General features: G+C 42.5%; 1 protein-coding gene across 2 annotated transcripts; it reads right to left on the bottom strand.

Annotated features, from left to right (window-relative positions):
* Positions 1-10: 10 nt before the first annotated feature.
* Positions 11-27,598, bottom strand: LOC115174854 (cAMP-dependent protein kinase inhibitor beta-like). 2 transcript variants are annotated; one of them, XM_029733796.1, is made up of 3 exons: positions 27,301-27,598; positions 2,615-2,774; positions 11-995 (listed from the first exon to the last, which is right to left on the bottom strand). In XM_029733796.1, exons 2-3 carry the CDS (start codon positions 2,745-2,747, stop codon positions 907-909), a joined length of 222 nt encoding a protein of 73 aa, XP_029589656.1. In that variant the 5' UTR covers positions 2,748-2,774; positions 27,301-27,598; the 3' UTR covers positions 11-906. The 2 variants fall into 2 exon arrangements, with proteins under 2 accessions (XP_029589656.1, XP_029589657.1); XM_029733797.1 differs by lacking the exon at positions 27,301-27,598 and adding an exon at positions 16,955-17,040.
* Between the last annotated feature and the right edge of the window lie 340 nt (positions 27,599-27,938).

Genomic DNA, 27,938 nt, shown 5'->3' with positions numbered 1-27,938 from the left:
CAACACACAATTTTTATTTAATTTTTTATTATAGCATCTGAAAAATATTCACCACAATGTCGTACATAAAGCATTATGTATATTAGCTGCAGTGGACATTGAAATACATCTTTAATGGGTGGCAACTATAATGTAAAACTGTATTTACTGCCCAAAAATACATATATTTTTTTTATTTCTAAAAACTCAGTTGTTAACTATGCATATTTTAACAGTAAAAAAACACACAAAGTAGAGGTTGCACTGTAGTGCTCTAATAAACGACAATTGTAAGATACAAATTTGACTTCCATCACCAAATGGAATGTTTATTATTTTGTTGTGCAAAAACAAACATTCCTGCAACTACATTTTGACATTCTGAGAAAAAATGCTTTCATTGGAATAGTTCCGTATGCAACGTATGTACAAGTCCCTCTTGCTCAAATAAGAAATGACATTTTTCAGTCATGACACTTCACCAGTTCACTTCATATGTTAATATGAACAGGACATAAGTGAAGGTTCATTCTCTGTACATGTAATGAATTTATGGGTAATCTTGAATAAATACCCCCTTAACATTTTTCAGTTAGCCACTTCACCAGTTCACTTCATATGTTAATATGAACCGGACATAAGTGCAGTTTCATTCTCTGTACATGTAATGAATTATGGGTAATCTTGAACGAATACCCCCTTAACTTATAAAGAAACAGCCTTTTCCTTTTTATAGCGCTCTCCCTTTTTCACCCAACTATTTAAGTTTCCATCGTAGGTGTCCTGACATTGCATAGCACAGTGCATGACGATTACAGTTGTCTAGTCAATTGGGTTTGTTTGAGGTGAAGCGAACCATAGTAGAGCCAGTCTCTCTCTTGTTCTCCATCTTCTCTTGTAGTCAGTTAGGCAGAGACCACGGCCCTATTACGTCCCCTCCGCCTTCCCCTCACCCTCTGTAGGGCACTTCGGTGGGCTTCCAGAGGACGTGCACTCTCCGCCTTCTCCTCCATCATCTGAGAAACACACCGAGCAACATTCATCATTTCAGTCAGGAACATATCTTTGAAAATGTCTCAATGCCCATGTAGTTGAAAATGTTTGCATTCCATTCACAATCCAAACTGTAGCGTATTTGTTTGTAAGACATGGAAGATACAGTATCTTGCATTCACAAGATGAAGAGAATATGAGATTGTCAACCTCAGCACATAGCTGGCTGACACCTTGAATATCAACAGAGACTAAACTTAACACAGATCCTCACAACTCAACCGCTTTGTTCATAAAAAATTGAAAAATAAAAAATATTCAGCATTTCAATACAGTTTTGAACACTGTCAAAGTGAATTACTCTACAGAGAGCCTTCACCATCATTGAGATGACCGTCTCCAGGGAAAATGAGCCAACACAGACTGCTTCTTGACAGACAATTCCTTTCTGTATTTTATAGGGGATTTATACTGCAAATTGCACGCAACTGTGATATATCTGGTTCATGCCCTCTACAACATTAGGATATACAGTATATGCTGCTGGTTGGTTAAATCTGCTTAAATCAAGTCATGAAATGGCCAATGTGAGTAACAGAAGGAGATGAATTTCACAAAAGCTGTTGTTTGACCATTTGACCCCTTGTGTGTGTTTGTGTTTGTGTTTCTGTGTGTGTTTGTGTTTCTCTGTGTGTGTGTGCATGTGTGTATGTGTTTGTCTGTCTGTCTATGTGTGTGTGTTTGTGCATGTGTGCAACCGTGTGTGTGCATAATCTTGTTATTGACTCATACATTAATGCTCAACTGACAAGTCGTTATAGTTGAAGGGTGTAACAATGCACTGCAGCCACGAAGTGAAAGGGAGCAATGCTGAGTAAAAAAGTTATACATAAACAGAGGCCTCCAACTAACAATAACTTCCCCTCCTACCTATGAAGCAATATGTGTATTGGCTTTAGTATATAACCAAGACAGCAGCTACTATTCCTGGAGTCCAAACTTCTTGGGCTTTCCCTCACTGATAGATAGTTAGCCCTTTCCAAACTACCCTCACAGCCTTTGTGCTATTACTAATAGAGGAAGATGGCTGTTCCTTTCATTTGTTTCCATTTAAACAGTTAAAGCTGTGGTTAATTTTACATTCTGTTAACGTCCAGATGCCCTTCCCATTAAACCCTGCTTGATTAATGGAAAGCTGGCTGTCCAGACAAGACACTTGATAATGGTGATGGGTACTGGGCTGGCAGGGCCTCACAAAAGCACTCAACTATCTGAGTAAAGAGTTTCTTTAATGACAGTGCTTTATTAAGTGTTGCTAAACCACACTTTTTCTATAATGGCTAGATAGAGATAAGTATTGTTATGGAAAATTGCATGTACTTCTATGATCTTTTTAAAAACGGACAGAGTACCATCTTTAATATTCACAAAATACTGTTTCTGAAATAAACTGAATCAAATTCTAAATGAAATGTTTAGATGAAAATACTTTGAATTACAATTGAAAGTACAATTCATCTTAATCCATAACAGAGTGAAAGCATGCAATCATGTACAGTAGGCGTATGTAAATTATTGTAAATATCGCAGAAACCTTGCAATCAAGTACTGCATGTAATTGATAGTAAATTTCACTACCCACCTACAACAGAGAGCTCTGCTAGTTTGTCTGGCAGGTCAGCAGGCTCTGCCCCAGCGATATCAGGTACAGCGTTCCTCCGGCCAGTCCTCCCTGTGGCTGCAAAATCAGTGACAATAGGCTCCACATCAGTCATCGCTGGGCCCTGTCCTCATAGCCTAGTCTGGAACACAACAACAAAGTGTAATTTATGTCTAAACATATTGTACCTGGTTGATAACACTGTTATGTTTAAGCAATAAGGCCCGAGGAGGTGTGGTATATGGCCAAAATACCACGGCTAAGGGCTGTTCTTAGGCACAACGCAAACCCTTGAGGTGCCTTATTGCTATTGTAGACTGGTTACCAAAGTAATTAGAGCAGTAAAAATAAATGCATTGTCATACGCGTGGTATATGGTCTGATAAACCATGGCTTTCAGACAATTAGCATTCAGTGCTCGACCCACCCAATTTATAAAACTCATTACACAAGCTTTCCGTCACACATTACAATAAAACAGAATTTATCTGTGCACATTACAAAGGTAATGAATGTATTGTGCATGCTGCAACACATACATGTTGTAAGGACCGATGCCGGAGATAAGAAGCAGGTACGGGGAGTGAACATTTAATCAGGAACAAACAAGTAACAAGACAGGCACAGTGTCGGCAAACGGGTAAACAAGGACATACGACAATCAATGCTGAAGCAGGGAACAGAGCGGGGAACCAGACATATATAAGGAAGGTAATGACAGAGGGGATAGAGTCCAGGTGAGTCCAATAATCGCTGACGGGCGTGACGGGGGAAAGGCAGGTGTGCGTAATGATGGTGTCAGGGATGCGTAATGCTGGCACCCTCGAGCTCCGGGGGGAGCAGGCGTGACACATGTACATATAATAATAAGCAGTAATAGGCCTATTATTTTTATGATAATTATCAGAAGAAATTAGTGCATAATTCTTTGTCTGTGAAAGTTTCATGCTTCTAACTAAATCTATCTGGAATGGTATGGTTTAGTTTAGCTTATTATAATCCCCATTAGCTACAACAAATGCAGCAACTAGTCTTCCTGGGGACCACATAAAACTTACAAATACATGAAAAAGTACAGAATAGTAGAAGACAAGAACAACACAAGATATTAAATTAAATTCAAAATAAAAAATCTAATAAGAGTTATCTGAATGACACCAAGAGACAACAACAAAAAGATGTGTCTGTTACATGAACTCTTCAGCAATCTGAAGTGCAGTTAACTCTAATGAACTTATCCTCTGCAGCAGAGGTAACTCTGGGTCTTCCTTTCCTGTGGCGTTCCTCATGAGAGACAGTTTCATCATGGCGCTTGATGGTTTTTTGTGACTGCATTTGAATAAACTTTCAAAGTTCTTGAAATGTTCCACATTGACTGACCTTCGTGTCTTAAAGTAATGATGGACTGTCGTTTCTCTTTGCTTATTTGAGCTGTTCTTGCCATAATATGGACTTGGTCTTTTACCAGATAGGGCTATCTTCTGCATACCACCCCTACCTTGTCACAACACAACTGATTGGCTGAAACGCATTAAGAAGGAAATACATTTCACAAAATAACTTTTAACAAGGCACACCTGTTAATTGAAATGCATTCCAGGTGACTACCTCATGAAACTGTTTGAGAGAATGCCAAGAGTGTGCAAAGCTGTCATCAAGGCAAAGGGTGGCTACTTTGAAGAATCTCAAATATAAAATGTATTTTGAATTGTTTAACACTTTTTTATTTACTACACGATTCCATATGTGTTATTTCATAGTTTTGACGTCTTCACTATTATTCTACAATGTAGAAAATAGTAATAAAAACTATTTAAAAAAACATGGGATGAGTAGGTGTCCAAACTTTTGACTGGTACAGTATGTCTGTTTGAAGTGTATGCTAATAGATTATGCAAGTGGTTAGGCATTTTCAACAGACAAACGTTTCTTAAAAAGACTAGAAGAGGTAGTGAATTTCTCCTCAACCCTGGTACAGTACGGTATGGTAAATCTCTACATACTGAACCATAATATGAGCACTAAAACAGACCATAGTGCTTTCACAAAGAGCACTGCTTGCCTCAATACCCTGCTCTAAGGACATTTGGTGCCTTAGCTCTAGTCTAAATATCCAGGACCTTTGTTACCTTGGCCTAATGGCTATTGATTTGTACTACTTTATTACTACAGGGGCATTGGTACACATGTGATCAATACTTAGCCATGTGTTATGAAACCTTTCCTGCATGTCATTACTGCAGCTCTATTTCTTCTTTAAATATACAACTTTGCCTTTTACATTATGAGACCCCATGTAGTAATGGACAGACAACCAGTAAGTCTCAAAATAATATGCAATGCAGTGTACAATTTGACCAGCAGGGGGCTCATTTCACAGCAGTATAGTACTGTATGACTAAATCACAAATCTACTGTGCATGTTAAACATTCCCTCTTGTTGCTTAATTTATGCAAAATAAAACATATTCAGAGATTGAATTACAGTTTCTCCTTACCTATTCACTGTCTTTCATTGGATTACAGTCTCTCCTGGGCTATTCACTGTCTTTCATTGGATTACAGTCCCTCCTGGCCTATTCACTGTCTTTCATTGGATTACAGTCCCTCATGGCCTATTCACTGTCTTTCATTGGATTACAGTCCCTCCTGGCCTATTCACTGTCTTTCATTGGATTACAGTCTCTCCTGGCCTATTCACTGTCTTTCATTGGATTACAGTCCCTCCTGGCCTATTCACTGTCTTCATTGGATTACAGTCCCTCCTGGTTTATTCACTGTCTTTCACTGGATTACAGTCTCTCCTGGCCTATTCACTGTCTTTCATTGGATTACAGTCCCTCCTGGCCTATTCACTGTCTTTCATTGGATTACAGTCCCTCCTGGCCTATTCACTGTCTTCATTGGATTACAGTCCCTCCTGGCTTATTCACTGTCTTTCACTGGATTACAGTCTCTCCTGGCCTATTCACTATCTTTCATTGGATTACAAATAGGTTTTAATACCAGAAATAATATTGCCAGTTGCTTGACCTGGGTACGAGTCCCGGTCAGGGCAACCCCTTGAATTCGCTACAATACCATACACATTTAGACACCCTATACATTTCCAAAGAAAACATATCCTACCTCCAAGAACACAACACACACACATGTGCACGTGCACACACACATGTGCGTATGGGAGTATCAGTCCCGTAGATGATAAGCACTCGCTGGTTGTCACAACATTTAGAATTGAATCACAACATTTAGTCAGAATAGGGGCCAGAGCCAAGCAGGGACATTTAGACCAAAAATGCAATTGTCTTGACTTAGTGTTATGTAAACATTCACTAGGTGAACAACACTTCTTAAATGGGCCCTCTAATCCTCATGGCTCCCTCTCCTTTATCTGTGGCCAGCTTTAGAAGACGTGTTGTGCTGGTTAAGCAGTGTGGCCCTCAAGGCCTTGTGTGTGCTGAGATGCTCTGAGGAGTGTGTTTAAAGGCTCACTGCTAAACACATGCATCCATAACTGTGTGTGACTACAGATAGACTGCTGTATTTGGACTCGGGTCCATACAACAGAAGGCTCTGGGTAGCAGTGGAACCCACAGTGCCCTCGCAGAGTGGAAGCAGCAGGAACTGGTGTTGGCATTCTCCTCCTTGCAGTCTTCCACTCATCTATGTCCACTGGAATAAAAGGAGCTGTGTGCATTGCCAGCAGGCCAGCAGGCCCCTGTGCCAAGCAGCCTATGAGAGAGAGTCCAGTGCCAGAAGGCAAGAGGTAGGCATCAGCTTGTGTGTGTTTGACTGAGAACATCGCACGCACATTGCTGTTAGAAACACAAGCTTATCTCCGTACGGTTGAGCTTGCTTACACAGTGCAGCAAGGAGGGCGTTGTAAAGCATCATGTGCATATGTGGGTTGAAAGGTGTAGGTGTGTAAAGGCCTATGTTATCACAATCAGAAAGGATCACAGTTTAGACCACTAAAGACTAAAATATCCTAGTTAATCAGCAAATATATTCCCCTCGAAAGTATGCAAAGAAGGAAGTCAAATATCTTGAAGTCAACACCTCAACACAGACATTACCTACGGTAATAACAACCCCTCTAAAACAAAGACTGCTAATCCAGTCTTGATCTGTCCTAACCCTAAATAACATTGGAGCAGCACATCATTTTACCTCCTAATACTGAACAACTTTCCACCTAGGACCTCAAGAAGTTGTTAATGGAGAGAAATTGTCATGTCTATTTCTAGGAATGCTCAATGATCTCTTCTGCGATTAGTGGGGGGTGGGATTGAAGGGACAAATATACTGACTGAGTCCAGCCCAGATGACTGACATCTCTCCATCGAAGGTGTCCAGAACTACATTTTGATAAACATGGACAATCTTGACAAAAAACTTTAAAAAAGGTAACAGTTAGGCTACAAACTGCAAACATATATGTGGAATATCTCTAAAATATCTCTATTTTAGTCAAAAACAGAGAGAGAGAGAGAGCTGTCTTCCATTTCAGGGACATCAAGGCTAAATATACATTACCAGTCAAAGGTTTGGACACACCTACATTCAAGGGTTTTTCTTTATTTGGACTATTTTCTACAATGTTGAATAATAGTGAAGACATCAAAACTATGAAATAACACATATGGTATCATGTAGTAACCAAAAAAGTGTTAAAACAAATCAAAATATATTTTAGATTTTAGATTCTTCAAAGTAGCCACCCTCTACCCTGATGACAGCTCTGCACACTCTTGGCATTCTCTCAACCAGCTTCATGAGGAATGCTTTTCCAACAGCCTTGAAGGAGTTCCCACATATGCTGAGCACTTGTTGGCTGCTTTTCCTTCACTCTGCGGTCCAACTTATCCCAAACCATCTCAATTGGGTTGGGGTCGGATGATTGTGGAGGCCAGGTCATCTGATGCAGCACTCCATCACTCTCCTTCTTGGTCCCCAGATGGGATAGCGTAATGCTGCAGAATGTTGTGGTAGCCCTGCTGGTTAAGTGTGCCTTGAATTCAAAATAAATCACAGACAGTGTCACCAGCAAAGCACCACCACACCATCAGACCTCCTCCTCCATACTTCACGGTGGGAACCACACATGCAGAGATAATCCGTTCACATACTATGCGTCTTACAAAGACACGGCGGTTGGAACCAAAAATCTCAAATCTGAACTCATCAGACCAAAGGACAGATTTCCACCGGTCTAATGTCCATTGCTCATGTTTCTTGGCCCAAGCAAGTCTCTTCTTCTTATTGGTGTCCCCCCCCCCCCCACACACACACTTATAAAACCAAAGTTGTGCCCCTGTGAAATGTAGTCTGCTCTCACAACCTTTGTTATCAAAGCTTTAACATTTTAGTGTCACTTGAACTAAAGGCTGAAACAGTATACAGTTTCCCTCTATTCATCAGTACTGGTGGGACCAATGTGGAGTGATGTCCTAGAGCAGCTTGGCCGAGTGTGATAAGGGTAACGGCCATGGAAGCTCCTCCTCCTGTGTCAGCACAGCAAACAACACGCAAAGCCGCCCCAGCCAATTTACTCAGTGACAATGGCTTGAAAGAGAACCATGCCATGTGAAATCGTTGATTACTCTGGGCTATTCTGACCTTGAAGCTCAAACATCCACCACCACTCATCACCAGCATTGCACACCCTGCCAGCCACAAGGTTAATTTATCCTCCTCATAGCCTGCTATTCTATGGAGAATTGAACAAGCTTTCAATAGCCCCACTGCCTATTAATCCACACACTCTTTGAAAAAAGGGTTAAAAAAGGGTTCTTCGGCTGTCCCCAGTAGAAACCGTTTAAGTTTCAGGTATAACTTATTTGGGTTCCATGTAGAACCCTCTGTGGAAAGGGGTCTACCTGGAACCAAAAGAGTTCTACCTGGAACCAAAAAAGGGTTCTTCAAAGGGTTCTTCTGTGGGGACAGCTGAATTACCCATTTAGGTTCTAGATAGCACCTTTTTATAAGCTCTCCATTGTGGTAATAGGATTGAAAAGTGAGGGAAAGTGGAGCTTTTACAACAGCTCAGATGAGACACGGGGTGCAGTGTCAACATGTGCATGTACTCATAAAGGAACGTAGAAAACTTCTGTGTTATTTCAACCAACTATTTCTAGAACCTTCTGTAGTATTTTCTCTCTAGGTGACAAATACAATTTGTTAGCGCATAGTCCACCATAAATTACATTCAACCAGCTGTCATGAAGGCCATTGTTGTCAGAAGTTATTAATCGACAGTATACGTATGTCCGATTCCCAGGAGGCTTAAAGTGACAGAGATAAGTGGATGAGCTGCATGGAGAGAGGAAGAGGCTTGAGACGACTCCACCACGGCCCAATCAGGACCCTGTCCCTGGGTCCCCCTCTTCCTTTCACTCCACTGAGAGAAGAGAGAGCTCCCAATGTCCGATAATGAGCCGTGTTCAGTGGGAAACTTCAAGGAATGAAGTCACATGGCAGCATTGTGAATGAACAGTTGACTGTTCATTATTCAGGAAGGCCTGGTGGGTCAGGGCCTCTCATAACTGTAGCCACAAACAAACACAAGAGTCCTGCTCACAGAGCATAGGGAACTGCCTGCCTCTCCACCAACACTGTTACTCCCACTGTTACCCTGTCATATAGCAGTGCAAAGCATAAAATTATATCATTGATCAGGCACCATTATCTAATTATCCACTGAGGTATTCTTGAAAACAATGATTTTTCCAGATCCCAGATACTCTACTACAAAAAAAGAAATGGCCTTCCAAGAGACAGTGCCTTATTTATATCTGAGAGATGGCCATCCAATAGTATTTTATCTTGTCCCTATGAGATCTTTATCCAACCCGGTGGTAGCTGTTGACGCCGCTGTGAGTGACAGTATGGAAGGCTAGCACGTCCTCGGTGTGTCCCTCTCAGCAGGCTCAAAGGCTTTTCCCAGCACCCCTCTGTCCAAAAGGGCAGCATGTGACCGAGTGTGCGGTCAGATAAAATGGCCACCACAGAGAGGCCGCTTGCCAAAGGCACCGAGGACGCCTGCCAAACATAACCTAAAAATACTGTGATAACCTCTGACAATGGCACTGCAGAACATAAATAAAACACAAACAAACACGCTAATAAACAGCCATTTATGGAGAAAATCTCTTTGAATGTTGCAGGAGCATAATGCTTGTTTATGTAACTGATAAGAAAACACATTATATGGCAAAAACATGCAATTAAATTCATCACAGCAGCACAATATTTGCAGAGACAATGTTATTTCAGCGTTACATGTGTTACTACAAAGGCTTCAGATAAGCAGATGCCCATCTGATCATGTTACACTGCTCATTGGACCTCTTCTATTCAGAAATAAATCCCAGTGGGGGAGGCCACAATATTTCCTTTGTTTTTTCCACCTAATTTTCCTGCTATTTGTCCTTTTACTTTGGAAAGACGTCATTTGAAACAAAGCCTACAAAGTGACCTCCATATTTTGAAACATAGGGAGGCTAATTAAGTACATGTCTCCCATAGCAGCCAGGAAGAGAAGAGAGCTCTCCTCTTCAATACAGGTCTATATTTGGACAGGCGAACCTCCTGCTGAATGGGCTTTAGAGGATACACCTCCCAGGGTTGTTCAAATGTCAGAGCACCAAACTAACAAGTGACTTCAATGCACTCAAAAGTCACTGAGTAAGGCTCCTCCAGCGTACTTCCAATGGAGAGATTCCTAAGCCTGATTGATCATCTCTTCAGTTCATAGTACCATCTGCAAATTCCTGGCGCCATTTCTCATAAATCTCCTACATTAGTGTAGATGGTGTCACATCTGCTGAGACAGATTAGTTCTAAAAGCCACTGATATGAACTCATAAACTGTCTGTATAAATACCCCCAGTGCTCAGAGAATACATATTATATGCAGTGAAGAAAGAGAAAAACATAAACATACTTGGCAAGCGAGTTGAAGATGTTGTGCAGGTTAGCCGGATGAGAGGTTTTAATCTTTCTCTATTTATAGCGAAGAGGAGTGAGGAGAGATGGAAATGATACAGAGCAGAGAGGTAATGGGACAAAGCATACACCACACAAGTGGGCTGCATGGTGATTTATCTTCTTCTGACCACTGGAAAGGAAGAACCATGGTCGTTCTCCCTTTAGAGAAGGAGGGAGAAAGGCCATCCATAAAGGATGCCTGTCCTGCTGGCAGCCTGCCTCATCAAAGAAACATGAGACACCCTCCTGATAGGGGGCCATAGGGCTCTAGGGTGCAATTTGGAGGGCTCTATGGTGCCATTTGGAGAGCTCTAGGGTGCCATTTGGAGAGCTATAGGGTGCCATTTGGAGGGCTCTAGGGTGCTATTTGGAGGGCTCTAGGGTGCCATTTGGACGGCTCTAGGGTGCCATTTGGAAAGCTCTAGGGTGCCATTTGGAGGGCTCTAGGGTGCCATTTGGAGGGCTCTATGGTGCCATTTGGAGAGCTCTTGGGTGCCATTTGGAGAGCTCTAGGGTGCCATTTGGAGGGCTCTAGGGTGCCATTTGGAGGGCTCCATGGTACCATTTGGAGAGCTCTAGGGTGCCATTTGGAGAGCTCTAGGGTGCCATTTGGAGGGCTCTTTGGTGCCATTTGGAGGGCTCTAGGGTGCTATTTGGAGGGCTCTAGGGTGCCATTTGGAAAGCTCTAGGGTGCCATTTGGAGAGCTCTTGTGTGCCATTTGGATGGCTCTATGGTGCCATTTGGAGAGCTCTTGGGTGCCATTTGGAGAGCTCTATGGTGCCATTTGGAGAGCTATAGGGTGCCATTTGGAGGGCTCTAGGGTGCTATTTGGAGGGCTCTAGGGTGCCATTTGGAAAGCTCTAGGGTGCCATTTGGAGAGCTCTAGGGTGCCATTTGGAGGGCTCTATGGTGCCATTTGGAGAGCTCTTGGGTGCCATTTGGAGAGCTCTAGGGTGCCATTTGGAGGGCTCTAGGGTGCTATTTGGAGGGCTCTAGGGTGCTATTTGGAGGGCTCTAGGGTGCCATTTGGAAAGCTCTAGGGTGCCATTTGGAGAGCTCGTGTGCCATTTGGAGGGCTCTATGGTGCCATTTGGAGGGTTCTATGGTGCCATTTGGAGGGCTCTAGGGTGCCATTTGGAGTAGAGATCGACCGATTAATCGGCATGGCCGGCCTTTTTGGACGGCGATTATGGCCGATTACATTGCAATCCACGAGGAAACTGCGTGGCAGGCTGACCACCTGTTAGGCGAGTGCAGCATCAAAAAGACCTTGTGGCTGCAATGAGCCAAGGTAAGTTGCTAGCTAGCATTAAATTGATCTTATAAAAAACAATCAATCTTCACATAATCACTAGTTAACTACACATGGTTGATGATATTACTAGGTTAACCTCTCTGGGAAATGTGGGACGCTAGCGTCTCACCCGCGGGACAGCCAGTGAAATAGCAGGACGCCAAATTCAAAACAACAACAATCTCATAATTCAAATTTCTCAAACATACAACTATTTTACACCATTTTAAAGATGAACTTCACGTTAATCCAACCACATTGTCCGATTTCAAAAAGGCTTTATGGCGAAAGCATAGCATTAGATTATGTTAGGACAGCGCCGAGACAAGAAAAACCACACAGCCATTTTCCAAGCAAGGAGAGGCGTCACAAAAACCAGAAATACAGCTAAAATTAATCACTAACCTTTGATGATCTTCATCAGTTGGCACTCATAGGAGTTCATGTTACACAATACATGTATGTTTTGCTCGATAAAGTTCATATTTATATCCAAAACCCCCATTTTACATTGGCGTGTAATGTTCAGAAATGTTTTGCCTCCCAAAACTTCAGGTGAATGAGCACATCAATTTACAGAAATACTCATCATAAACGTTGATAAAATATTAAACTGTTATTCAAAGAATTATAGATACACTTCTTAATGCAACCGCTGTGTCAGATTTCAAAAAAACTTTACAGCGAAAGCACACTTTGCAATAATCTGAGTACAGTGCTCAGAGACGAAACCAAACCCGCCATTTTGTGGAGTCAACAAAACTCAGAAATAACATTATAAATATTCACTTACCTTTGATGATCTTCGTCGGAATGCACTCCCAGGGATCCCAGTTCCCCAATAAATGTTCATTTGTTTCGATAAAGTCCATATATGTGTCCAAATACCTCCTTTTTGTTCGCGCATTCGGTAGAGAAATGTACTGTGCTTGCGCAGTTCAGACGAAAAGTCCAAAAAGTTATATTACAGACGATGTATAGAATGTCAAACGATGTATAGAATCAATCTTTAGGATGTTTTTATCATAAATCTTCCATAATATTCCAACCGGACGATTACTTTGTCTTCAAAAAAGAAAAGGAACACAACTAACTCTCACGGGAGTGCGCGCCACTGAGCTCATGTCATTTTATCACTCATCTACTTCCAGGAGCTCTTAGTCTCTCCCTATTCACAGTAGAAGCATGAAACAATGTTGTAAAGACTGTTGACATCTAGTGGAAGCCTTAGGAAGTGCAAAATGAACCCTAAGTCACTGTATACTAGATAGGGAATCACTTGAAAAACTACAAACCTCAGATTTCCACACTTCCTGGTTGGATTTTTCTCAGGTTTTTGCCTGCTATATGAGTTCTGTTATACTCACAGACATCATTCAAACAGTTTTACAAACTTCAGAGTGTTTTCTATCCAAATCTACTAATCATATGCATATCCTACCTTCTGGGCCCGAGTAGCAGGCAGTTTAATTTGGGCACGTCATTCATCTGAATTTCCAAATACTGCCCCGTCACTAAAAAGTTAACTAGCTTGTCCTGCGTTGCATATAATCAATGTGGTGCCTGTTAATTTATCATCGAATCCCAGCCTACTTCAACTTTGCCAAACGGGTGATGATTTAACAAAAGCGCATTCGCGAAAAAAGCACATTCGTTGCACAAATGTACCTAACCATAAACATCAATGCCTTTCTTAAAATCAATACACAGAAGTATATTTTTTTAAACCTGCATAGTTAAAATAAATGCATGTAAGCAGGCAATATTAACTAGGGAAATTGTGTCACTTCTCTTGCGTTCAGTGCAAGCAGAGTCAGGGTATATGCAACAGTTTGGGCCGCCTGGCTCGTTGCGAACTGTGTTTCTTCCTAACAAAGATCGTAATTAATTTGACAGAATTTTACAGAATTATAACATAACATTGAAGGTTGTGCAATGTAACAGCAATATTTAAACTTAGGGTTGCCACCCGTTCGACAAAATATGGAATGGTTCCGTATTTCACTGAAAGAAAAAACATTTTGTTTTCGAAATGATAGTTTCCGGATTTGACCATATTAATGACCAAAGGCTCGTATTTCTGTGTGTTTATCATAATTAAGTCTGACTGAGCGGTGGTAGGCAGCAGCAGGCTCGTAAGCATTCATTCAAACAGAACTTTGCTGCATTTGCAAGCAGCTCTTAGCAATGCTTGAAGCACAGCGCTGTTTATGACTTCAAGCCTATCAATTCCCGAGATTAGGCTGGCAATACTAAAGTGCCTATAAGAACATCCAATAGTCAAAGGTATATGAAATACAAATGGTATAGAGAAAAATAGTTGACGGGTCATAATTCCTATAATAACTACAACCTAAAACTTCTTCACTGGGAATATTGAACCACCAGCTTTCATATGTTCTCATGTTCTGAGCAAGGAACTTAAACGTTAGCTTTTTACATGGCACATATTGCACTTTTATTTTCTTCTCCAACACTGTTTTTGCATTATTTAAACCAAACTGAACATGTTTCATTATTTATTTGAGACTAAATAGATTTTATTGATGTATTATATTAAGTTAAAATAAAAGGGTTCATTGTTCATTCAGCATTGTTGTATTTTCATTACTACAAATATATACTGCTCAAAAAAATAAAGGGAACACTTAAACAACACATCCTAGATCTGAATGAAAGAAATAATCTTATTAAATACTTTTATCTTTACATAGTTGAATGTGCTGACAACAAAATCACACCAAAATAATCAATGGAAATCCAATTTATCAACCCAGAGAGGTCTGGATTTGGAGTCACACTCAAAATTAAAGTGGAAAACCACACTACAGGCTGATCCAACTTTGATGTAATGTCCTTAAAACAAGTCAAAATGAGGCTCAGTAGTGTGTGTGGCCTCCACGTGCCTGTATGACCTCCCTACAACGCCTGGGCATGCTCCTGATGAGGTGGCGGATGGTCTCCTGAGGGATCTCCTCCCAGACCTGGACTAAAGCATCTGCCAACTCCTGGACAGTCTGTAGTGCAACGTGGCGTTGGTGGATGGAGCGAGACATGATGTCCCAGATGTGCTCAATTGGATTCAGGTCTGGGGAACGGGCGGGCCAGTCCATAGCATCAATGCCTTCCTCTAGCAGGAACTGCTGACACACTCCAGCCACATGAGGTCTAGCATTGTCTTGCATTAGGAGGAACCCAGGGCCAACCGCACCAGCATATGGTCTCACAAGGGGTCTGAGGATCTCATCTCGGTACCTAATGGCAGTCAGGCTACCTCTGGTGAGCACATGGAGGGCTGTGCGGCCCCCCAAAGAAATGCCACCCCACACCATGACTGACCCACCGCCAAACCGGTCATGCTGGAGGATGTTGCAGGTAGCAGAACGTTCTCCACGGTGTCTACAGACTCTGTCACGTCTGTCACGTGCTCAGTGTGAACCTGCTTTCATCTGTGAAGAGCACAGGGCACCAGTGGCGAATTTGCCAATCTTGGTGTTCTCTGGCAAATGCCAAACGTCCTGCACGGTGTTGGGCTGTAAGCACAACACCCACCTGTGGACGTCGGGCCCTCATACCACCCTCATGGAGTCTGTTTCTGACCCTTTGAGCAGACACATGCACATTTGTGGCCTGCTGGAGGTCATTTTGCAGGGCTCTGGCAGTGCTTCTCCTGCCCCTCCTTGCACAAAGGCAGAGGTAGCGGTCCTGCTGCTGGGTTGTTGCCCTCCTACGGCTTCCTCCACGTCTCCTGATGTACTGGCCTGTCTCCTGGTAGTGCCTCCATGCTCTGGACACTACGCTGACAGACACAGCAAACCTTCTTGCCACAGCTCGCATTGATGTGCCATCCTGGATGAGCTGCACTACCTGAGCCACTTGTGTGGGTTGTAGACTCCGTCTCATGCTACCACTAGAGTGAAAGCACCGCCAGCATTCAAAAGTGACCAAAACATCAGCCAGGAAGCATAGGAACTGAGAAGTGGTCTGTGGTCCCCACCTGCAGAACCACTCCTTTATTGGGGGTGTCTTGCTAATTGCCTATAATTTCCACCTGTTGTCTATTCCATTTGCACAACAGCATGTGAAATGTATTGTCAATCAGTGTTGCTTCCTAAGTGGACAGTTTGATTTCACAGAAGTGTGATTGAGTTGGAGTTACATTGTGTTGTTTAAGTGTTCCCTTTATTTTTTTGAGCAGTGTATATAAAAATCGTCCGATTAATCGGTGTCGGCTTTGTTTTGGTCCTCCAATAATCGGTATCGGTATCGGCGTTCAAAAATCATAATCGGTCGACGGCTAATTTGGAGGGCTCCAGGGTGCCATTTGGAGGGCTCTAGGGTGCCATTTGGAGGGCTCTAGGGTGCCATTTGGGATGCACATATGATCATGGTGCACAAGAAGACTGCATGGGCTGTGCTGTTGAAGTGTTGTTGTTTCAATGGCAGGAGATGCCAAAGCGAATCTGTGGAATCCAGCAGTGTTTTGGGAGACACTGTCCCTCTTTCCCAAATCCCATCTCTGGATTGCTGCCAGGGATTTCACAGAGCAGATCAGGAATAAAAGTCATGCACCATCTAAGTGAACCACAACATCTTTTCAGTAATGATATAAAACCTTTCAGTCATAACATGCCTACAACACATGTCTATTGTGTTGACTCACCATGATTCATAGTACATAATGTAAGCTATTAAAACCGATTACCATGTTGAAGGCTATCGCCTATTCAGACAATGTAGATGACTAAATCGGAGATGGCATCTTGCATTCCTTTAGTTTTGAAGACATGAGACTCACTAATGCAGACCAAGCCAGACGTACAGTATATCTCAATCAGCACTGATTATAATCACCAGTAATTCAGACAGCTAGCAAATACAATCAGCTATAATGATATAAGTCATAATTCATAACCACTAAAATACTGTAATCAGAACATCACATAAAACATCCATAGAAGAGAAAATGCTACGTAATAATGCAATAAACAGATACGGATGTTTTCCATGCAGACCAACACATTGTCTTATTCACCTTCATATTCAGTTCTCTTCCTGATAGCACACATAAAATGGTTATCCACACTGAAAGCGCTGGTCAAAGCAAATCCCTCCAGGCTTCACTAAAATCCTTTGAACTGGATAGTCAATTGGACATCTTCTTACGTGCTTTGAAGTGAAGAAAGCCAGTATTTGCTTTTGAAATAAGACTCCACAACAAAAGAGCTTTTGAAAACAGCTGCACATGGCTAAGTTGGCAATTTATAGAAAACATACAACACATTGATATCTTTTTGACGTTGAGCATTTGCAGAACAAAATGCATTTTTTCACAAGTCCTAAGTCATTATATCTATAAAATCTTCTGGATGCCTAAAATAGTCCCACAAAATGTATAAATACCCAAACCAAAAAGCAGCAATTAACATTCCTCTCACACCAAACAGTATGTTCCCAGCAAACCGGGAACATCCCCAGGACATTAGCTAACATCCCCATTAATATTTAGTTATGGTGTTATCTGACATTAGGATTATGACATCTCAAAAACATTCATTCAAATAATGTTTTGATAACAAAATGTTTTTTTTCCTCAGAAAATGTTTTAAATGAAATATCGTTGGAATGTTCTCCTAACATTCACTAAAATGTTGTGCACAACATCTGTAACAACCACCACAGAACATTCCCCTAAGCTTGTTTAGGTTTCAACGTAATAACAAAATGTGTTCTGGAAACGTTCTTGCAACATCAGGCGAATGTTTTATACAAACATTGTATGATCATCAGCACAACCATCATTTTTTGTATTATTAGAACTTTTGGGGCAACATAATGTATGTTCTGGGAATGTTCACAGAACCAATGTTGGTTTGCTGGGTTGAAACTGAACAAGGCTATATTTAAGCAATAAGGCCCTGGAGGGTGTGGAATATGGCCAATATATCACGGCTAAGGGCTGTTCTTATGCACGATGCAACGTGGAGTGTAGGACACAGCCCTTAGCCATGGTATATTGGCCATATATCACAAACCCCTTATTGCTATTATAAACTGGTTATCAACGTAATTAGAGCTGAAAAAAATGTATGTTTTGTCATACCCATGGTATACGGTCTGATATACCACGGCTTTCAGCCAATCAGCATTCAGGGCTCAAACCACCCAGTTTATAATTACAATTAATGCATATCTTAGATGCTGGTTGAAGCTGTGACCCATTGTGTTGCCAAGGGTAGCTTAAAAGTTATGTCCCTCTCCCTCAGGAAGCAGCCTGTAACTTTGAGAAGGCCGTCTCCCTCCACGCTTTGTTGAAAAATTACCTTGAGAACATTTATGAGGAGTTTAATGTTTGGGAGAGCAAGACTCAGAGAGAGGAAATGCACCTGAAAGCCAATTCATTACACACACCTGCCAGAAGAGGCATGCACGCACCCCAACACTGTAACTCCTCTCTCTGACAGTGACCCTATGAATGGAAAACAGCTCTTTTTGCTCATGCAAGAGTGATTACAATTGAATAATTAATGATATAAGCATATTTGAAGGAAATCGTCATATTGTACTGTGTATATTTACACACATGCACAGGCATTCACTTTCAAGAGTCATAGTGACTCACCTACACTTCATGACCAAAAGTATGTGGACACCCATTCAAGTTAGTGGATTTGCCTATTTCAGCCACACCTGTTGCTGACAGGTGTATAAAATTGAGCATACAGCCATACAATCTCCATAGACAAACATTGACAGTAGAATGGCCTTACTGAGGAGCTTAGTGACTTTCAAAATGGCACCGTCATAGGATGCCACCTTTCCAACAAGTCAGTTCGTCAAATTTCTTCCCTGCTAGAGCTGCCCCGGTCAACTGTAAGAGCTGTTATTGTGAAGTGGAAAAGTCTAGGAGCAACAACAGCTCAGCCACGAAGTGGTAGGCCACACAAGCTCACAAAACGGGGCTGTTGGGTGCTGAAGTGCGTAGCGCTTAAAAATCGTCTGTCCTGTTGCACCACTCACCACTGAGTTCCAAACTGCCTCTGGAAGCAACGTCAACACAATAACTGTTCGTCGGGAGCATCATGGAATGGGTTTCCATGGCCGAGCAGCGGCACACAAGCCTAAGATCACCATGCACAATGCCAAACGTCGGCTGGAGTGGTGGAAAGCTCGCCGCCATTGGACTTTGGAGCAGTCAAAACACGTTCTCTGGAGTGATGTATCTCGCTTCACCATCTGACAGTCCGATGGATGAATCTGAGTTTGACAGATGCCAGGAGAACGTTACCTGCCCCAATGCATAGTGCCAACTGTAAAGTTTGGTGGAGAAGGAAAAATGGTCTGGGTCTGTTTTTCATGGTTCGGGCTATACCTCTTAGTTCCAGTGAAGGGAAATCTTAATGCTACAGCATACAATAGCATTCTAGATGATTCTGTGCTTCCAACTTTGTGGCAACAGTTTTGGGAAGGCCCTTTCCTGTTTCAGCATGACAATGCCCCCATGCACAAAGCGAGGTCCATACAGAAATGATTTGTCGAGATCGGAGTGGAAGACATTGACTGGCCTGCACAGAGCCATGACCTCTACCCCATTAAACACCTCTTTGGGATGAATTGGAACGTCGACTGCAAGCCAGGCCTAATCATCCAACATCAGTCCCAGACCTCACTAATGCTCTTGTGGCTGAATGGTCCACACAGCACTGTTTCAACATCTAGTGGAAAGCTTTCCCAGAAGAGTGGAGGCTGTTATAGCAGCAAAGGGGGGACCAACTCCATATTAATGCCCATGATTTTGGAATTAGATGTTCGATGAGCAGATGTCCTCATACTTTTGGCCATGTAGTGTATCTATTTGGCTTCATGTGAAATAGTACATTTGTAGTAGGCCTACAGACCCTCATTCATAATCAGTCAGTCAATACTTCTCTTTCCAATTTCCACAGAAATGATGTTTAAAACAATCCAGATTAACAAGGTGTATTACACATGGAAGGAGAAACAATCATCCCTTTTAATGATCATGGGCTTTAATAAATAATTTGTTTCTTCACATCAGAGAGAATTCCTGCCAGAGGTTGATAACAAACACTTTGTGAATGCAACACTTGTCTTTATATCGGCCCATATGTGTCACAGACTACATTAGCAGACAGGCAGTTTGTTTAGCAGGAAATGAGAGTGCCATTTCATCAAATCACATAGGGCAGTCTAGAAAAAAACAACCTCCTTGTTGAAGAGTTTACCAGGCCGTTGTGCGGTCGGTTGTGGCCAAACAATGACAGCTAGGTGGTCTGTCTCATATTTGTTATTCCTCATACAGTGTCTTGTTCAACCGCAGATTCCTTTTCAGAGTGTAACACGGGATATAAAGCAGAGCGACGAGTGCAGCCTTGATTGCTAGTGGTTTATTTTTAGCCTCTGTGATAACTCAGTTAAAATCCAGTGATTTAGATAACACGATCCTGGTCATTTTATTGGCCCAAAACTCAGACTTTACACAAGGCTGGATAAAGATAAGGATTAGGCCACAGAGCTGTGTGTCTGTGGGGCTCTTCACCCGGCATTGTGTGTGCTAAGTGAATAATATGTATGGTAATAATCAGATTTACAATGTAGTTTATCTGTGTTTTAAAGACAATCAATGTCTGATATGGATTGCCACCTGTGGCCCAAGGAACAGGGAATGCTACCCGTGTTGTGGTCTTAAAATGACTCATTTTGGGATGCACCACTGTACTATGTAGACTAGAGTAGCATAATTGTGGGCACTACCAGTGAGAGCTAAGTGCACTCATGGGGTTCCTGCATGTGTGTCATGCAATACTGGCACTGCAACATTATAGTACTCCACTGTCCTCTTGTCAGTGACAAACTGGCAGCTGGTGACCCAAAGGGACTTAGATACAGGCGGATGAACATGGACATACCCACAGGGTAGGAACCTCTGAGGAATACTGCGGTTCACAGTGGGTCGATGGGCCAATCAGCACATTTGGATCCTAATCCAGCGTGGTAACAACAGTGTAATGGAGCTTTAATCCCAAAAAGATCAAGTTACTCCAAAAACCTAATCCAGGGGATAACCTTAACACTCCACTACAGTACACAAAATAAACACAACAATATGGGATTTTATTGTTTTGCTGTTTAACCACCTAACCCATGGCTCCTTTCATTACCAAAATGCCGGAGGTTTAAGGGGCTAAAAAGGGCAAAATGCGACCCAATAGCATGAATAAAGCATTAGCAATACATCCAATACATAGTTTAGTCTTATTTTCAATATGTCACAGAGAGGAAATATGTGTGCAGCAGTCTCTGCAAGCTGTTCTGTCTCTGGCAGAATGGTCCAGAATGCCAATGTGATAGATTTTGATACATACCCTCCCACCCCCACAAGGACCTGTTAGTCTTCTACAGAGGGACCGATTTGTGATAATTTTATTGACTCAACAGTGAGAGGAGCGAGAGCATGCTTGGCTATGTGCTAAAACTGAGCCGGTTTCACAAGAGCCAATTACTGTGGTGCTGACTGAGCTGAGAGAGAGCCAGGCAGAAGAGAGGAATGATGGGAAAAAGGATCCCTCCTGGGGCATTGCCAGTGAAATACCAGCACAGAAACTGTCAAAGACAATCACAGGCGCCTTGATGACACTTGATGAAAAAAGAAGACTTCAAACAGAGTGAGCTACAACTGTTACAAAAAGTATTTCCTGAGTCGCAGCTCGCAGGTAGTTAAGGATGTCCAAATTGAAATATCACCTATTGTCAGTGTTTACCTGGCTAATCCCTTCAGACACCATCTTCAAAAGACTATGTTGGTCTCTGGGGCTTTCAGATAGGGGTGTCTTCGATCAAACACTCTTGATGAAATTGATTAAGTTACACCTTACACTTTATTTGTTTGATACAATAACAGGCACAGTTTCTCTTCGCATTTGTTTTAACAGACGTGCCTGAGAAAAACAATTAATGTGTAGACACAGCACAATGTGATAACAGGAAAATAAGTGATACCAAACTGCACTTTTCATTCCCATGTGTGCAATTACACATACTAGTAGGCAGACACCATTGCTAATTCTCTGTCATCAACACAGCCAATTAAGAGGATAATACAAATGGGACGCACCTGGATCCTCCTAAACTCATTAACTGAATAGATGTTTTTAAAGTACAGTCACGACTGACCATATTGGAATTACCTTACTGTGACATTTAGATCATGAGTGACAGGCTGGCAGATGATGTATGACACTAGTTCACATGAATAATGAATAGTAATAACTGCATATCTAACACCGGACAAGCTCCAGTTAGCAGGAATATAAGCCTATAGGCAGCAGCCAGCTAGGGACAGACAAACCCCACCTCTAACGTTAAAAGGGTAACAGCGTTCTTCACCTTCCTCTTTACCTTTCCAGAGAATAATGATAACGACATAGTGTTGTGAGGTGAAGGGGCACCCTTCTGAGTCTATTTGAGTTACTGCTGCCCAGAGGAAGCAGAGGGGTTGTAATGCTATGTCCACTGCAACTTCATCTGTCACTCTGGATATGCGTTAACAACATTTCATTTCTACTTTTAGTATCCTCTAGAAAATACAGCAGTCAGTAGACAACAACAGCCTGGTCCAAGCTGAGTGGCACTGTTTGAATGTTTAAATGACACTTACAATACAGTATGGTGGAGAAGGTCAGACAGATTGTACGAGAGGGTCTGGAAATTATGTTACACAGGATTCTAAAGACTAGAGTAAGAATAATGGCGGGGTTGTATGCCTTATGATTAATGAGTCGTGGTGTGATCATAACAACATACAGGAACTCAAGTCCTTTTGTTCACCTGACCTAGAATTCCTTACAATCAAATGCCGACCGCAATATCTACCAAGAGAATTCTCTTCGATTATAATCACAGCCGTGTATATCCCCCCCAAGCAGACACCTCGACAGCCCTGAAAGAACCACATATCCTGAGGCTGCATTTATTGTAGCTGGGGATTTTAACAAGGCTAATCTGAAAACGAGGCTCCCTAAATTTTATCAGCATATTGAATGCGCAAAATTCTGGATCATTGCTTCTCTAACTTCCGCGACGCATACAAAGCCCTCCCTCGCCCCCCTTTCGGAAAATCTAACCACGACTCCATTTTGTTACTCCCAGCCTATAGACAGAAACTAAAACAGGAAACGCCCGTGCTCAGGTCTGTTCAACGCTGGTCCAACCAATCGGATTCCACGCTTCAAGATTGCTTCGATCACGTGGACTGGGATATGTTCCGGATAGCCTCAGACAACAACATTGATGTAATATGCTGATTCAGTGAGCGAGTTTATTAGCAAGTGTATTGGTGATGTTGTACCCACAGTGACTATTAATAAAACATTCCCCAACCAGAAACCGTGGATTGATGGCAGCATTCGCGCAAAACTGAAAGCACAAACCACTGCTTTTAATCATGGCAAGGCGACCGGAAACATGACCGAATACAAACAGTGTAGCTATTCCCTCCGCAAGGCAATCAAACAAGCTAAGCATCAGTATAGAGACAAAGTAGAGTTGCAATTCAACGGCTCAGACACGAGTCGTATGTGGCAGGGTCTACAGTTTTCTTTTTGGATTACAAAAAGAAAACCAGACCCATCGCAGACACCGACGTCTTGCTCCCAGACAAACTAAACAACTTCTTTGCTCGCTTTGAGGACAATACAGTGCCACTGACACGGCCCGCTACCAAAACCTGCGGGCTCTCCTTCACCGCAGCCAACGTGAGTAAAATATTTAAACGTGTTAACCCTCGGAAGGCTGCCGGCCCAGACGGCATCCCTAGCCGCGTCCTCAGAGCATGCGCAGACCAGCTGGCTGGTGTGTTTACGGACATATCCCGCACCTTAAAAGCGGTAGAGCTGCCGCTTTTTAGGTGCGGGGCTCTAACCCGGAAGCTTACAAGAAATCCTGCTATGCCCTCCGACGAACCATCAAACAGGCAAAGCGTCAATACAGGGCTAAGATTGAATCATACTACACCAGCTACGATGCTCGTCTTGTGGCAGGGCTTGCAAACTATTACAGACAACAAAGGGAAGCACAGCCCCAAGCTGCTCAGTGACACGAGCCTACCAGACGAGCTAAATCACTTCTATGCTCGCTTCGAGGCAAGCAACACTGAGGCATGCATGAGAGCATCAGCTGTTCCGGACGACTGTGTGATCACGCTCTCCATAGCCGACGTGAGTAAGACCTTTAAACAGGTCAACATACACAAGGTTGCGGGGCCAGACGGATTACCAGGACGTGTGCTCCGGGCATGTGCTGACCAACTGGCAGGTGTCTTCACTGACAATTTCAACATGTCCCTGATTGAGTCTGTAATACCAACATGTTTCAAGCAGACCACAATAGTCCCTGTGCCCAAGAACACAAAGGCAACATGCCTAAATGACTACAGACCCGTAACACTCACGTCCGTAGCCATGAAGTGCTTTGAAAGGTTGGTAATGGCTCACATCAACACCATTATCTCAGAAACCCTAGACCCACTCCAATGTGGATACCGCCCAAACAGATCCACAGATGATGCACTCTATTGCACTCCACACTGCCCTTTCCCACCTGGACAAAAGGAACACTTATGTGAAAATGCTATTCATTGACTACAGCTCAGTGTTCAATACCATAGTACCCTCAAAGCTCATCACTAAGCTAAGGATCCTGGGACTAAACACCTCCTTCTGCAACTGGATCCTGGACTTCCTGACAGGCCGCCCCCAGGTGGTGAGGGTAGGTAGCAACACATCTGCCACATTGATCCTCAACACTGGAGCTCCCCAGGGTTGCGTGCTCAGTCCCCTCCTGTACTCCCTGTTCACCCACAACTGCATGGCCAGGCACGACTCCAACACCATCATTAAGTTTGCAGACAACACAACAGTGGTAGGCCTGATCACCGACAACGACGAGACAGCCTATAGGGAGGAGGTCAGAGACCTGGCCGGGTAGTGCCAGAATAACAACCTATCCCTCAACATAACCAAGACTAAGGAGATGATTGTGGACTACAGGAAAAGGAGGACCGAGCACACACCCATTCTCATCGACGGGGCTGTAGTGGAGCAGGTTGAGAGCTTCAAGTTCCTTGGTGTCCACATCAACAACAAACTAGAATGTTCCAAACACACCAAGACAGTCGTGAAGAGTGCACGACAAAGCCTATTCCCCCTCAGGAAACTAAAAACATTTGGCATGGGTCCTGAGATCCTCAAAACGTTCTACAGCTGCAACATCGAGAGCATCCTGACTGGTTGCATCACTGCCTTGTACAGCAATTGCTCGGCCTCTGACCGCAAGGCACTACAGAGGGTAGTGCATACGGCCCAGTACATCACTGGGGCTAAGCTGCCTGCCATCCAGGACCTCTACACCAGGTGGTGTCAGAGGAAGGCCCTAAACATTGTCAAAGACCCCAGCCACCCCAGTCATAGACTGTTCTCTCTAGTACCACATGGCAAGCGGTACCGGAGTGCCAAGTCTAGGACAAAAAGGCTTCTCAACCGTTTTTACCCCCAAGCCTTAAGACTCCTGAACAGGTAATCAAATGGCTACCATTCGCATTGTGTGCCCCCCAACCCCTCTTTTACGCTGCTGCTACTCTCTGTTTATCATATATGCATAGTCACTTCAAAGCTGGGACCGAGAGACTGAAAAACAGCTTCTATCTCAAGGTCATCAGACTGTTAAACAGCCATCACTAACATTGAGTGGCTGCTGCCAACATACTGACTCAAATCTCTAGCCACTTTAATAACTAAAAAATGGATGCAATAAATGTATCATTAGTCACTTTAAACAATGCCACTTTATATAATGTTTACATACCCTACATTACTCATCTCACATGTATATACTGTACTCTATACCATCCACTGCATCTTGCCTATGCCGTTCGGCCATCGCTCATCCATATATTTATATGTACATATTCTTATTCATTCCTTTCCTTTTCTTATTCATTCCTTTTGTGTGTATAAGGTAGTTGTTGTGAAATTGTTAGATTACTTGTTAGAGATTACTGCACAGTCGGAACTAGAAGCACAAGCATTTCGCTACACTCGCATCACCATCTGCTAACCATGTGTATGTGACCAATAACATTTGATTTGATTTGATGGTGGAGAAGGTCAGACAGATTTTTCGAGAGGGTCTGGAAATTACGTTACACAGGATTCTAAATACTAGAGAAGGCAGTCGACAGATTTAAGATTAGAATGTGTCTGCAATCTCTTCTTTCTCCATATCATAATCAACACATTTCCCCGGCTTATTATTCTTCCAGGCATGTGGTCTCTCAGGGCAGGTGTTGACTGGTACAGTAGATGTGTTGATGGTGGTTGTGGAGGGAATAACATGGTGCTAACCCTCTAATCAGCAGGAGCTATAGCTATAGAGTCAGAGCACTGGCATGAAATGCATGCTGCAACCAGTAATAAACCTAGTGCTTGGAGGTCACCATAACAACAACATCTTACTGCATGATGCATGAAGGCCAAACACTATTTTAAACCATAGGGTTGAATTTTGTGATAAGAAAGCTGCTGTCTGACTCACGTTCATCGTAAACAGCTCATTCAATAGACAAGACCCATGTTTATACGACTATGCTTTATTTAATCAGCAGGAGAATATCAACAAAAGGTATAAGGAAACATTGATTAATATGATCATGTTTGTTCCTTGGGATTGCACTGTAGTCAGGTCATTGAAATAAGCTATTTATTGCATTAAAGAAAATCAGCCAGGTAGAAGGACAGGTAGACAGAGGACAGATCATTGTATTTGAGATAGGTATGCAGGGTTTTCAAGTATTCAATAGCCATCAAAGGCAAACGTCATTGGGGATGACAGGAGAGGAGGATGTGTCATTCAAATAAAACGCTTTTATGATCAATTAATAGCATATGTCTTTTAATGATCCTGATAATCAATCAATCCCAAGTGGCATACGTATGACTGATATTCGTTGACATTCTTCTGCATCACATACAACATGTTTTTTTCCATAACAATGTAACAATGGAATACATGTGCAACGGATCCATCAATTGACAAAAAGGTTGCTCTCACACATCTGTGCATTGTAGCCTTTATGCATGACATTGCATACAGCATGGTCATGTGTTGAATTTACATGACCAACATTTTCTGGCTACAGGTTTCAACAGCAAGCGATGACAATAATAACCAGCTGAATTAAAAACTGTAGCCTATAATTTGCCCATAAATTAAGCTACAGCAGATTGTAGGCTACTTGTCGGCATTTGGCAACAACCTGACGACGAGAAGCCTGCCAAAATAAGAAATATTGTGACACCTACTTACCCAATGTGTAGAACAATGGTTGTTAAGAGAATGTTATTTAATAGCGCTCCAACGATATTTCACCATTGACAACCCATGGAAAGGACTTGGTGCGCACAGTCTGTCCTCATTGTGATTTCCTCTACTCTCTTTATTCTACTGCGAGGATAACTATCTCCGCCGCGGTGACATCACACAGAACTATATATTTTTTTTTTTATCACACAGAACTAGTATTCTGCCAGCACAAATTATGACGTCACGTTCTTTCGGAAATGAAGAAACCTTCCAAATAAAAGCCATATTTGGTTAGTATTGACTCTACTGAGTATTTCCCACACCACTTTAGCTGAGACAGCTAGAAAAGTTCTCTCTCTGTATCCCATGTACAGTCTATTACAGTGTATTGCTTTGGGCTATGGAGCTGGTGGAGAACGAAGTGCTGCTGGATATGTATGACACAGTCCCCTTCCAAAACTACACATATTTGGTTAGTAGAGGACCTACTGAGTATTTCCCACCCCAATTTAGCTGAGAAAAGTAGAAAAGTATTTTCTCTACAACCCAAAAAGTATCCCATATACCGTGTATTGCATTGCAGTGAATGAAGTGGGGGAGTAAGGAGTCACCAGTACTCTGTATTGTCACGGATTCCCCCA

This window comes from Salmo trutta, chromosome 35, assembly GCF_901001165.1.
Source record: "Salmo trutta chromosome 35, fSalTru1.1, whole genome shotgun sequence".
NCBI classification, from domain to species: domain Eukaryota; kingdom Metazoa; phylum Chordata; class Actinopteri; order Salmoniformes; family Salmonidae; genus Salmo; species Salmo trutta.
Note: the sequence above shows the minus strand (reverse complement) of the source record. Positions and strands in the feature narration are given on the sequence as shown.